General features: G+C 42.7%; 1 protein-coding gene across 1 annotated transcript in view; it reads left to right on the top strand.

Annotated features, from left to right (window-relative positions):
• MRPS6 (mitochondrial ribosomal protein S6) overlaps positions 1 to 13,863 on the top strand; it is a 135,004-nt gene that overhangs the window by 103,666 nt on the left and 17,475 nt on the right. Inside the window, exon 3 of the mRNA XM_044750935.2 lies at positions 12,377 to 12,516. Within this exon, the coding sequence (XP_044606870.2) occupies positions 12,377 to 12,516 (140 nt within the window). The remainder of the gene's footprint in view (positions 1 to 12,376; positions 12,517 to 13,863) is intronic.

Consider the following 13,863-nt stretch of genomic DNA (forward strand, 5'->3'; position numbering starts at 1 on the left):
GCGTTTGTTGCTAATCTTCCTCTTTTTGCTTGAGGAAGATTGTCCCTGAGCTAACATCTGTGCCAGTCTTCCTCTATTTTGTGTGTGGGACGCCACCACAGCATGGCTTGATGAGCACTGTGTAGGTCTGTGCCTGGGATCCAAACCCTCGAACCCCGGGCAGCTGAAGCAGAGCACGTGAACTTAACCACTATGCCACTGGGCCAGCCCCTACCTCTGACTTTCATTCAGTAGTCTAAGTTCTGCCTCTGGAGTGTTATCTTTTCTTCCCTTTAAGTATTTGAAGATAAATATTCAGGATAAGTATCCTGTTAAGTCTCAAAATCAGACCGCTTCCATTCTCTGATGTGTGCAGCACAGGACACGAATTTCAAACTCTTTACCATCCTGGTCTTTTTTTTTTCTGGACACCTTTGAGGCAATTGCTGTCCCTTTTCTATGTGGCCTCCAGACTGAACAAGTACTGCAGGGTAGACCCTGCCGACGTTAGACTGTAAGGATGAGAAATAAAATGAGGACTGCCGTTCCATTGGGTTTTACTCTCCTTCCAACTTTTCTTTTGAGATTTCGTTGTCCTACCTTATGGCAAATTCCCTGTAAAACCATGTTATCTCTACATGAGGCTGCCTGACTCAGATTCCACAAGTTTTCTTAGCTCTTCAGGGTCTGGGTCTTGTAATATTCCCTGTACACTCTAATAGCAGAACGTCCAAGTTTTTTGGTTACATCCCAAGAATCTTTAGAAGTTTGGAGGTACCTTTGTGAGTCTCTGACTGTATCTTTGTTTTCGTTTCCATCTTTCGCGTGTTTATTCCTAGTTGCTTGACTGCCTCTTTTTTTTTTTTTTTTGACTAACAGGAGCTTTATTATGCATCTCTCATTTCAAAAAAAAAAAAGAAAAAAAGAAATGGTGCTGTTTTCCTCTTTGCAGCAAAGATCTTATTTCTCCTTGAATTTTATGGCTTGGTTTAATCCTTTCCTCCTTTCTAGTTGAATTAAGTACAGTTAGCAACTTTCATCTCTCATGTTTCCATTTGTTCTTTGACTTATGTAGTCATCACACATTTATGGAGCACATCCTGTGTGCCAGGTTCTTTGCAACCCCAGCGTCTAGTAAAGAGGAGCAAGAAGCAAATTGAAGGGGCTTAGTTAGGGAAGGAGATGTGCTTGTAAGTGGTTACACTTGCAAGATGTACCGTCAGCCCTCCATATCTGTGAGCTCCACGTCCAACTAAGGGGCTGACTAAGCGACTTGAGCATCTGTGGATTTTGGTATCCACGGGGGTCCTGTAACCAACCCCCCTCAGATGCCAAGGGATGACTCTGTGGAATGAGAGAGAGACACGTGGAATTATGGAGGGAAGGCACACTTCTAGGAAGTAGCTGGATCTTGAAGAATGTTTTTCTTCTTTTAATCCCTCTGTGCTTTTTATACCCTTTCCCTTCCCTGCTCTTCAGAGTAGTGCAATGCCTTAAGTACCTTCCTCCCATCACTTAAGTTAAGCACTACTGCAGTGGCCTGGTTGGTGGACACATGTTTGGTCTGTTATTTAGCAAGGTATGCAAATCTGTCTCTCTCACCAAAGGCCAAGTTTCTGATCCTATCAGTGCACATTTAAAAAAATTTCTCTTAAAGCAGTCAGCTAACTAGTACTTTTGCTAAAGCCCATCTACTGACACTTCGAAGATTCACAGGATCTAAACAGAATTTTCTTGTAACTCTGTTGTCTCTAGTATCAAAATCCTTTGCTGATTCTTACCTCCTCTGGTCTCCCTGTCATTCCTGTGCTGTCCCACTTCTACTCTCTATAGAGGCTGAAATACAAGGCGAAGGCAGGGAACTGAATTGTGCATGAAGGAGAGCAATCAACAAGACCGGCGTAGCTCGATGATGTCTACCTGATTCCTGCTCTCACTATCAGTTTCCTGAGCTTTGGCATTTCATTTGCTTGCTGCCATAGTAACCAGGACTCCTGCCAGTCTCCCTGGTTCCCATCTTTTATTCATCTGTAAGTGCATCTGGAGGGGGGATGGGGAGGATAGAAACGGAAATCTCCCAGTAAAAAGATTGTGGATTTTGGAATGTCCGCAGAATAGCAAGCATGGGTACCTTAATTTTGGCATTGTTTCCAGCTGTCAAAGTAGTGTTAACCACAAGTAGTCGTCACTTGGGATTGTCATTTCTCCATTTCACATTCAAGGAGGGCTCCTTTATTACTGTGAGGAAAGTGGAGCTTTTATGTTTTTTGAATTAGAATTGGAGAAGATCATTGCTGAAAGTCCTTTATAAACTGCATTTCAGCCAGAATCATTCATCTTTGTGGGGTGATGAGAAGCTAGCCAGCTTCCTACTAGAATGTGGTTCTCACCTTTGTCCAGCTTTAAAAAATGCTGGTCCCCAAGATTTTTGAGTCCCCAGGTCAGTGGAATGGAAATATCTGAGGGTGAGACACAGGCATCTCCTTTTAAAGCTCCCAGGATGATGCCACATGCTCTAGAATGCCCTGGGGATTCTGCCATTTTCCTTTGACTTACTCAAATCATGAAAGGGATGCTTGGTCATATGCAAGGGAGCCCCGAAATTTGGCTATAGATGACATCTTAATGATATTCTTTTGACTTGAGACCTTGGGAAGAAGTGGATTAATTAAGGTACAAAACTGCATTATGGTTTGTACTGCATATGTGTATTACAAAACCGCACAGATTAACTGTTAACCTAGGCACATAAGTAATTGACAACTGGTAAATTCAAAGTTGGATCTCATGTTCCCGTGACTTCCTTCTTGCTCTGTGGGTTAGTTCTTTACATTTGCTTATAGCTTTTTGATACCAGTACTGGTATTGATGTCTCAGTGTGGGCTGGCTGCAGATGTCTGTTGGACAGCCACTGCACTTCATGCAAGTCTGGTTTATGACTTAATAGCATTCTGCCTACTTTGCAGGCAAAGTTACTCTACTGGTCATCCTGCTGCCTTTACATTTGCAAATTCAGCCATGCATTATGAACCGTGACTCTCTGCTTTATTATTTGCACTTTGTTATTGACACAGATTAATCTCTGCTGAACTCAGCTGTCATTGGACCCCTCCGCTTCTGATTTTTTTCCTCCATTCTTCCCTTGGTTCTTTTTATTTTCATCACATACCCCGAAGAATACATTTTCATGTTAGATTCTCAGGTCTCAAGAATCTCAGTCCTGTCTGCGTGGTGTAGAATGGGGAAGTTCCTCTTACTTTTCTCATCACCTTGGTTTTATTGGCCACTGTGTTCTCAGGGCCAGACTTGACTGTGTCCCGTCACATCTCTGGTCTCCTCTGATTCTAGGACCAGTGATCTCTGGGCTCCTGACTTCTGGATTCCAGTTTTCCCTCCGATTCACAAGAGGCAGAGCAGCCAGTTTTAACCGCTCCTGGTGCTGGAAGTACAGCTTGCAAGGCTCTTTCAGTAACTACCGAGAGCTGGCCATCTATCCCTCTCTGACCGTTATATCATTAAAATATGTGGATCTGTGTGGATAGAGAGTCAGTGAATGAGTTCTCAATTTTGAGGCATAGACTTAGGGCTTTTAACACAGATTTCACACATGATGGCATCTATATTTAGATAGCAGTTGGCATAGACTTAGAGGAAGAAATTCTTCTTAAGACGAAACAAAATTGAATTGTCCAAAAAGAAGTTTGTAAAACACCTTTTAATTGTTCATTGTAAAAACAAAACCAAAACACAGATAATAAAGCAAAGTGTGGAAAAAAGAAAACAGAATACCCCTCCCATATTACTGCCTAGGGGAAAATAATAAAATTTTGCTGTATGTTCCTCTGGACTTTTTTCCATGTATGTGTGTATAAGTACTTTTTTTCTTTTGAAAAAAATGTATTTACCCTACATGCTGATTTTTTCCTTTATTATTAAAATATTTTCATGTCAGTATATAAGGATCCACATCCCGTTTTTTGTTTTGTTTTGGTAAGGAAGATTGGCCCTGAGCTAACGTCTGTGCCGATCTTCTTCTAACTTGTATGTGGGATGCCACCACAAGTATGGCTTGATGAGTGGTGTGTAGGTCCATGCCCAGGATCCGAACTGGCAAACCCCGGGCCTCCAAAGGAGTGTGTGCAAACTTAACCACTGGGCCACCAGGCTGGCCCCAACATCTCATTTTTTAATAGTTGCATAATACTTGTTCAATCAATGAAAATAATTTGTTGAACCGGTCTCCTATTAGTGGACAACTGCATTCCCTTTTGTTCACTATCCTAATAACTTTGCGGTGAGGTTTTCATAGCTAAATCCTTGTGCGTGGGTGTGGCAGTTGTTGTAGAGTAAGTTCCTAGAAGTGGCTGAGGGATTGGAGGTATACACATTTTAAACTAATATATATTGCCAAATTGTCCTCCAGGAAGTTTATATTTTTCCCAACAGTGTAGCTGAGTGTTTGAAGAAACTGAAATGTTAATATTCTAGGCAAAAAATTGCCATGAGTGGAAAGAAGCAATGGCTTCTACCTATACCAGACACAGTGCCCACATTGATTATACCCCAAATAAGAATTCCATCAGAACCTGCTTCCTGGCCTTCTGTCCTGCTCTCAGTCCAGACCCCCTCTGAGAGCACCGTCTCCGCCTCTCAGAGGCGTTCAGCCTCAGGGTCTGGCTGAAGTCCGCCCTCTCCAGCCCCCCAGTCAGCAGTCATTGCTCCTTCTCGGCTCTTGTAGCATTGTTGTTTTATGTGTTGCTCTTGATTGTGTTTCAACCTCCCTCTTATTGCTTACTTACGTGTGACTGTCTTCATAACTACATCATAGACTCTAAAGGGCTGGGACTCTGTGTGTCACATCCCTGTGGCTGTCCTTTTGGAGGCGAATTTCACAGTGAGCAACTTGGAAATGCTTGTCTTGAGGAAGACTCTTGAGAGGAACGTTTCCAGATGAATGCGAGGTTGAGCCTTAAAAGAGGGTCGGTGTCGGACTGTTGTCGATGCCCCCCGACGGCAGTTTCGTGAGGTCCACTCTGATTCCTGCTGCCCGCAGAGCTGGGCGTGCTTGTGCAGTCGTGCAGTTTGCTCTCACTCATTTCCAGACACAGATGTAGAGCCCTACTCTTACAGTTGATTTGTGATGTTAAAATTACTTTACACTTGTTCTCCAATAAAAATTTCTAGGTGGCCCCCCATAACTGTTTCTCATAAAGGTGATCGTGTAAATTAAATGTCATAGTCATGAGGGCTGTTCATTTAATACGCACTTCAGCATCTCTCAGGGCTCCGGAGTGTTCATAGTTAAATGACCACTTGATACGTCTACACTGTGAATCTACACTATTTAATCTCACGTTATGTTAAAGATTTAAGTTGTTTTTTTGTTTTCAGAGCACACAACAGTGGCTTGTAAAAAGAAACAGTTTTTCACTGCATTACAGTATTTGCCACTTGCCTCGTACACTTCATGTGTGTTGGTTCCCATCTCTTCTCTTGTGCTCCCCCCCACTTTTGAAAGCTTTGTTCAGTAGTTATTCGGTGTTTGTGATAAATGGGTTATTGGATAGGATTCATGAGCAAAGTAGTAGAGCAGTTAAGTTGTCAAAAGCATTTTCTATCTTTGACTTTTAAAAAGCCCATAAAAGTGAACTCTCCTACTCACTTACCTACAAGTTATACAGAGTATAACATAGTCCATGTAGGTAAGGATAGTCACGTTCGAGCTGTGTTTGTGTATCTTTACTTTTTTAGTGTTCTAGACTTGTCCTTATTGAATTTTTTAAATGGCTTCTGCGCTTAATAATTTTTAGCCCTTAATTACCTACAGGACTGGAGCCCTTGATTCAACCAATTGTGGGGCAAAAGGGGTTCTCATGAGTCATGAAAATATTTGATAGAGCAGTTCTGGGGGGACCGTTTCCGGAGGCGGGCTCCGCAGATGTCCTGGGCAGGGCTGGCGCTGCACACGTTTGAGGTGGATGGTTATCTGTGCTGTTATTCCGAGGTCTGCTACTGACAGAACTTCCCTGAAGCCTGTTCGGCTGTTGAAAGTTGCTCACACATTTTCTGTTTCAAATTGCTGTGAAAATCTCAATGCAGAATTGCCAGGGATGTCCTCTCTATTTGAAAATGTAAATTTCAAGGAAAAACTTTTAAGGAGATAAACCCCAAAAGCAGGATGCAGCAAAGAATGGGAAAGGCTTTTACACTTAGATTTTCACAGATTTGGATGGTTTCCTGACCTGACTTCACCTTCCCTACGTCTTCTTGCTCCTGGGAGTTGCACAACTCTTTGTAAAGTGAGAACAGTAGGGTGTGGGTAGATGCCACACGCCATTAAATGTTGTGAATTCTGTGTGCTGTTTATTTCCTGGTCAACTGTAAGGGTGTCGTAGTGATAGCTGGGTGCACCCACGGGCCTCTGGCTTGAAACTGATTTTCCCAGAGAGTCTAATTTAGGAGATAATTTTGTTGACAAGCCTCTCTTCTGGAGTGACAATATGTTTAATTACATTAAACATTGGTCATTGGCCAAATGGTGCTGTGTATGGTACTCCCATGAATTCTTAGTTTGAATAACCTTACTGGATGGGGATGTTATTTTGGGGGCAAGTAGAGATGTCTTTCCTTTTATTTTCCCATCTTTTTGCTCTTGTCTTTGTTGTAGAGACGTTGCCCAGTAGACTGTGTAGAACTGCACTTTTCAAAATGTGGACTTGGGCTTCCCAGGGACCCTTCCAGGGGATCATTGCAGAAGCAGGAGCGGGTGAGACAGCGGGTGCCGTCACATAAATCCAGGCAGCAGCACGAAGTTTTACTAGTGGTCAAGGTATTCCTCACCATCATGCAACTGTCGATTTTTTTGAAAAGCCATTTTCCCTTCAGAGTGTCCTTCAGAACGATGAGTGGCGCCAGAATAGTATAATCTTGGCAGGGGCTTTAGAAAAAGTTAGCGAGTCCAGCCTCCTGCCCAGTGCAAAGACTAATGGAATAGGCATCCTGTGTCTGTGCTCTCCTAGCAATGGGAAGGCCAGTGCTTCACAGGGCAGCCCGTTTCACTTTCATATAGCTGTAATTTTTAGAAATGTTTCCTTGTTTATGCACAAGGCTCTGTTTCTCTGTAGTTTTTACCTTTGATTCCTGACTAACTTTGAGGGTCCAACCAAAATAAAACATATCTGTCTTTTGCACGGTAGCCCTGCAAATCTTTGAAGTTATCTGTTGGGTTTTCCCTAAGTCTTCTTTTGTAGCTTGAACATGAGTACTTTCAGTAATTAATAATACTAAGATCAAAAATTGGATTTAATTTTGTCTAGGATGATTTTTTTTTATGAGGAATATTGGCCCTGAGATAACATATTGCCAATTTCCTCTTTTTGCTTGAGGAAGAGTGTTGTTGAGCTAACATCTGTGCCAGTCTTCCTCTATTTTGTATGTGGGATGCCGCCACAGCATGGCTTGATGAGCTGTGTGTAGGTCTATGCCTGGGATCTGAACCAGGAAACCCTGGGCTGCTGAAGCGGAGTGTGGGAACTCAGCCACTGGGCGGCTCCTAGGATGAATTTTTTAAAGTATTGTTTAGTGTAAATGTTTTGGATAGTACTTTTATCTTATCAGCAAATAATTAGAACAATCTAAGTTTAACATTTATATTTGTATATATATTTGAACTTGATATTTTTTAAATACATGAAATACTTAGTTTCACGTCTATTAGACGAATTCTGAATTCTTTTAAACTACAGTATCAGTGTTAACAGCAGCATTCTGGCACTACATGAAATAAATAGAAAAACACTCATATTGTAATTTTGCTCCTGTGTTACAGTCACTACCCTGATAGCAAGCTATGTTGTATATGAAAAGTGGCTTCAAGTCATAGTAGAGATATGAGGAAACCTAGGATTCCTCGAGAAAAAATGGGAGGAAGCAAGCAAGAGACCCTCTTAGGGAGGCCTAATTGCTATGTTCGTTTCCTTGACAGCCATTTCTAGTGCCTGCTCCGTAATACAGACTGTTTCAGACTTTGCGACTGCAGTTGTAGCCAAGACAGACCAAGTCCTTGCTCTCCTGAACGTAGGTTCTAGTGATGAAAGAACCTTCGTAGACGCCTCAGTGCTGTGTAACAGTAACGGGAAGAGCGTGGGGCGCGGGGGCACTTTTGAGTGACAAGGATGTCGGAATGAGGAGGTGAAAAGCAAAGACACTTTGCTCAGACTTTGTATACTCCCAGGATATTTTGAGAAATGAGTGCTGTTCATGCGAAGCTTGTAGAGACAGAAAATTTGCTGAGAACCCTCAATTTAGGACTTGAGGAGACAGACACAAGTTTAAAATTGATAAATTTTAATAATTTACCCAGGATTGTATAACTCCTTAGTGAATGAGCTGGGACTGGAATCCAGGTTTCCTAGTTTCCATTCACATTCATTCAGTTGCTTTTCTGTATTTTCTTCAAGTGAATGTTTTCAGCCCCCCAGTCTGTGCCTTGCCAAAATTGTGTTTCATTAACATATGGTGGATTGGAGGAGAGTCTTAGGGAGTTGCATTCAGACTGGGTGGGAGGAGCCCATAAGGAGCACGCACAGCCTGTCTTGGAGTAGTTGGAATTCTATGGTTCAGAGGCCTCGTAAATGAGAATTACGGCAGTGACATGCTTTGCTTCCTGTAGACCATATGTTTTCACAAATTGAACATTGTGCTGGATCGAGCAGAACTTTGTTTTTTTTTGAAGTCTAAGAATTGTATTTTAGTAGATCTGTGAGTTTCACCAAATGAGGACAGTTGAAGATGGCAACTTGGGTTGGTGAGGAGATTAGGAGCTTGGTGGGTGGCGTGGTGCAGATTCGTAGAATCGCTTCTGCATCCCGCGGTGACTTGAACCACCAGGCTGATGTTGTCCAGCTGGGTTGGTGCCCTGCGTGTCTGCCTGACGACCCGTCCCATGGGGAGTTCACTGTCTGCACCGCAGTGACCCAGGCTCATGGTTTTGTTTGTGGTGCATTTTAGGATGAGTGGATTAAGGCCTTGTCGGCTGCCCTCGACCTATTACAATGTAGAGCAGAGGTCGGCCAGATAGTACATAGTTCAGGCTTTGTGGGCCATACAGTCTCTGCTTAATTACAGCTGTGCCTTTAGCATGAAAGCAGCCGTGGACAGTATATAAATGCATGAGCTGTCTGTGTTCCCATGAAACTTTATTTGCAAAAACAAGTAGTGAGTCCAAGAATTGGGCCCACAGGCTCTGGTTTGCTGACCCCTGGTTTAGAGTGATGAGGTAACATTTATGGGACAAGTCTAGCTTCCCTAACGTAAAAGAAATATTTTTGCCCCTCCTCCTCTTTCTTTTTAATCTTTTGTGTAATTTGAAATTACAGTGAAATGGCTGTGGCCATCCAAGCAGTCTCCCATTTGACCTTGACGTACCAAAGTCAAAGAAAACACATTGTGATATTTTCCTAAGTTACCTTCTTGTTGGGTAGCCCTTCCCCTTTTCTGGACAGCAGAAAGTCTTTATTTCACAAGCTCTTACTTTCAGAAGAGGGTGCTCTGTGTTTTATACTGTAAACACTTCAGTTGGAATTTAAACAAGACGAGGTATTGAGATATATTCCTTTTTAACCAGGCAAAACTGAAATTAAAATTTATGATTTGGATAGCTAATCAGAAGACTCAATTCAGGTTTTTTTTTAAGCCTTATCCATTCTTTCTTTGGCGAGACTATTCATCCACCTTATAATTGATGCAATACCAGGTCAAGAAATAGCATTTTTAATGAAATGCAATATTGCCCTGCTGTTAGTAATGAGGCTTCTGCAGAAATTTGGAAATGTCTCTGAACTAATGAAATGGGAGAAGAACTTAGTCTCCATGTCGATTAGAACTGTATAAAAATATGTTTGTATACAATCATACGGAGAGATTGCCATGGACTTTTTACCTAGTTAGTATTAATGTGAAGAGGTTTTGGCCCCTATTTTTATTGTTTCCAGGAAATTTCTCTTTTATCATAAGGTTGGTTAAATACATAAATAAATATAATTTCAGTAGGAATTTTTTAAGTCCCTGGTGGGCTACAATAGAAATGAAAGTGAAAATTTTATTTCTAAACCTTAAACTAATTCTTAGTGCATTCACCGCACTTTAGCAGTGTGCATCAGAAGGAAAATGTACAGGCATATAGTGGATTTTCTCTGAGTACCGGAATGCACACTTAAACTTGTTGTGCAGTTTTCTTCCATTTGATCCAGAATGAGTCACCGGAAGGTAGTCTTTTCTTAAGTTCCCTCCTGCACTTCAATATCTCTTTGCCTGCGTCCCTTCACTATGTCTTTGAGGAGGAGCTCCCTTTTCCTTGCCAAGGAGTCCTCTGGCTGCCTCCCCTGACTCTGCTGTGTATGGTTCCTTGTCCTTGCATCAGGCTTTTACACTTATTAGCTGCCCTGTAATGTCAAAGTCATGGCATCTCTCAGAGGCCCAATTTCCAAATCTGTGAACCTTCTTTGCTCTTTTTTTTGGTGAAGATTAAATATGTAACAGTAAAGCGCTAGACCAATGTTGGGCGTAGAGAGTTACGCCATAAATCATAGCTGCTGTCGTTGCAATGGTTGTTTTAAAATCCTACATTTTATCCTTTGCCTGGCTCATCCCCCTTTCACTACTGACTTGCTCGTGTTTCCTCTCTCCTGTAACACTTTGCTCACGCTTGTTTGCCCCTCTAGCGCTGGCGCTGGTGCTGTTTCTTTCTCTTCATTGCTGTCACACCTCTACCATGGGAACCGTTGCAATCTGGCTTCCAGCTCCATCTTGCCGAGTGACCGTGCAGCCACCATACTGTGGCTCTTTCTTCTTCTCCATCCTCTACCCTGTCATCCTGGAGACTGCCTCTTTCCTTCATTTCTGTGACAAGGCAGGCCTGAGTTTCCTTGTACTGTTTGACTATACCTTTTCTATTTGCTTCTCTGATTCGAGTCGTCTTTTTAGCCCTCAAATGTTTGTGTTCCCCAAGGTTATGTTGTTGATGTCTTTTCTGCTCCCTCTACCCCCTTCCCTCATTGACCCCACCTGCCCCTGGGCCTTCAGGTAGCCCTTCTATGCAGATGACTATTAAATGTGTAATTCTGATGCACCCTCTTTTGAGCTTATTTTCTTCTACATCTGGAGAGGTCAACCTAGAGGAGCTTTGGGCATCTCAGACTCAGCATGTCCTAAGCCAGATGCATCTGTTCTTGTCCCCGATCAGCTTCTCCAGATTTCCTTTAGCTGTTAATAATAATACCATTCTCCCAGCCTCTATATGTGAGTGCCCCTCTTTCGCCTCATCTCTCCCTCATTCTCCACATTACATTAGTTGCATCTTCTTAGGTTTACCCTTGTAAAGTATCTTTTCTTCCAAAAGTTTTTGTGTATACATATGCATAGAGAGATATCTCAAAAGAAATTCTCCAAAACGTTTAAAGTCTGTTATCCCTGGATGATGGGATTTTATATTGTTTGAATTTTATTTTTTATGTCAGGTAATTCTTACTTATATACTTGTACCCAACCTTTAATCTCACTTCTCAGCTTGCCCTTGTCCTGAGCTTCCTCCGGTGGGACTCCTGGCTGTTTCCTCCATGTGCTCCTGCTTTCTTGACTTTGCTGCTTTACCCGGTGCCTGGTGCATTTGTTCTTTGCATCTCCTGTTGCTGTTTTTCTGGGCTCCTCTCAAGTAAAGTTTCCTTAATGAAACCCATCTCCCAGCGAATGTGCTTTCTCCTTCCCTGAGCTCTCTGCTCCCTGTGTCACTTCCTGTGTTCTGCTTCCCAGTCTTTTTCATGGGTGTTTGTGTTAATCCCTTTGTTAGACTGTAAGCTCCACGAGGGCAGAGATTGAGTCTTACTCATCCTTTCCCCCTACTGGTTATACTCTCTCAATTTGTCTTTGGGGGACGATCCCTTTTCCTACTGGTTATGGTTTTGGTGGGATGGTCAATCAAAGTGTCCTGCCAAGAGGATGCTCTTCCCCTGGAGTTTGAATTCTGAGTCATGGGATACAAGGACTGACCGTGACTGGCGCTGATTGATCCTGGCCAAGGTGCTCTGAAGAAGCCACTCATTAGTTCCTGCCTCGCACATCCCTGGAGCTGCTCTGGTCCCTCAACTCTCCGAGGCCTGGTTCTTCAGATTTTCCTTCGTATCTGTGAGCTATCTCATATCCTTACAATAAATGTGGCGTTCTCTCTCTCTCTTTTTTTTTTAAATTTTAAGTTAGCCAAAGACAGTTTCTGTTGCTTTTACCCAAAGACCCCTACCAATAGAGCTGTTATGATTGGAACTGACCAGACTTAATCCTTTTAGTTCTTATATTGATTTTGATGTGTTTTTTCTTCTTTTTAAAAACAAAAACGAAAAAACAGCCAGAGACTGCTGCTGCTTTGAAACGCATGATAGAAGCCCTGTTGGACAGAGGGGCGATAGTGAGGAACCTGGAAAACCTGGGGGAGCGAGCACTTCCTTACAGGATCTCGGCCCACAGTCAACAGCACAGTCGAGGAGGGTAAGTGTCTTCAGGAACTACTTGAAAATGTCTTTAATTAAACAGTATTCTTTACTGAGCCCATCAATCTTAGGAATCATTGTGATTTCACAGTCACTCCCGCCGTGCCAGGTGGTATCCAGGTACACACCCTAGCAATGTTGTGTTGTGAATGGGATGCCGTTATGCTGGCCCGTAATAAACTATGATCAGAGTACAAAGACAGGTCACGCTAGGAGCAACAGGTTTATAAGCTTTTGATTATGGGAAACTTTTCTCATCAACGTAAGCACTGTTTCCCCCTGGCATTTCTTTAACTTTTGCCTTTAAAACACCTCAGTGAACAATACATAATGCGTCCTTTGTAAATATGCAGGTTGCAAATAACAAGCAGAATGTACTTCTTATGACTAACGTATATAACCAGAGCCTAACCCACAATAGAAAAGTGTTTTTACCTGCTCTAACCAATAATCACAATTTTCTGTAATGGAATTTTTTCTCATGTGGGGTATACCGACTTCCTCAAACGTATGTCAAAGATTTGATTCTGTAGTAATAACTATCTTTGTAGAAATCCTTTGAGATCAGCTTGTGTATTGAATTGATTTGAAGCTTCTCTAGGTCCTAAGGGTGTCTTTTTCACACCCGTGGTTCTGGTTTGGAGGAAGAATCTCCTCATAGTGTTGGGTTTCCTAGAAGTCGGTGATAGAGAAGATGGGAATCTGGTTTTAGCATGGTGGAAAAAGTCCAGGAGTAGATCAGCTCTCTGGTACTCGCCAGCTGTGGCCTAGAGCAAGTCGTTTAGCTTCTCTCATCCCTGCTTCCTTGGATACTGAAGCCACCCACGTCGTCAGGGGATTGAATGAGATCATCTCTGAGGATGTGCTCTGTGGACAGTCCTGGCTGTTGTGTGAGTGCTGCTTTCAGTCACGTGGAGCTCGCGGTCTTGGGTGGGTGCAGGACAGGCCTGAGTGGAGTCCTGCCTCCCACCGAGGCTTTCTGACTGCATTTAAACCTTCTCCCGAGACGTGGCACATCCTGCACATTTCGTCTTTTGATTGCTTCACCTTGTTTTGTGCTGGTGTTCAGCGTCGTAAGAACACCTCTGAAGAGTGCCTGAGGTGTTGCTAGGCAACGTGAAATGCACAGTGGCTATTCCTCTTCCACAATCATAATAACAGTGAGGGATGGAGATTGTGGGTAACGTTTTTTTCCTTAACTTAACCACAAAGGACTTAAGAGCGAGGCTATGAATCCTTTTGCCTTTTGGTTTAAAGAGAAGCACATAAAATTTAGCCAAGACTTCTTAGCTCGGTTCTCTGATGGTACGCACTGAACGGGGGGAAGTCAGTTTCTCATTTGTGC

This window comes from Equus asinus, chromosome 18 (genome assembly GCF_041296235.1).
Source record: "Equus asinus isolate D_3611 breed Donkey chromosome 18, EquAss-T2T_v2, whole genome shotgun sequence".
NCBI lineage: Eukaryota > Metazoa > Chordata > Mammalia > Perissodactyla > Equidae > Equus > Equus asinus.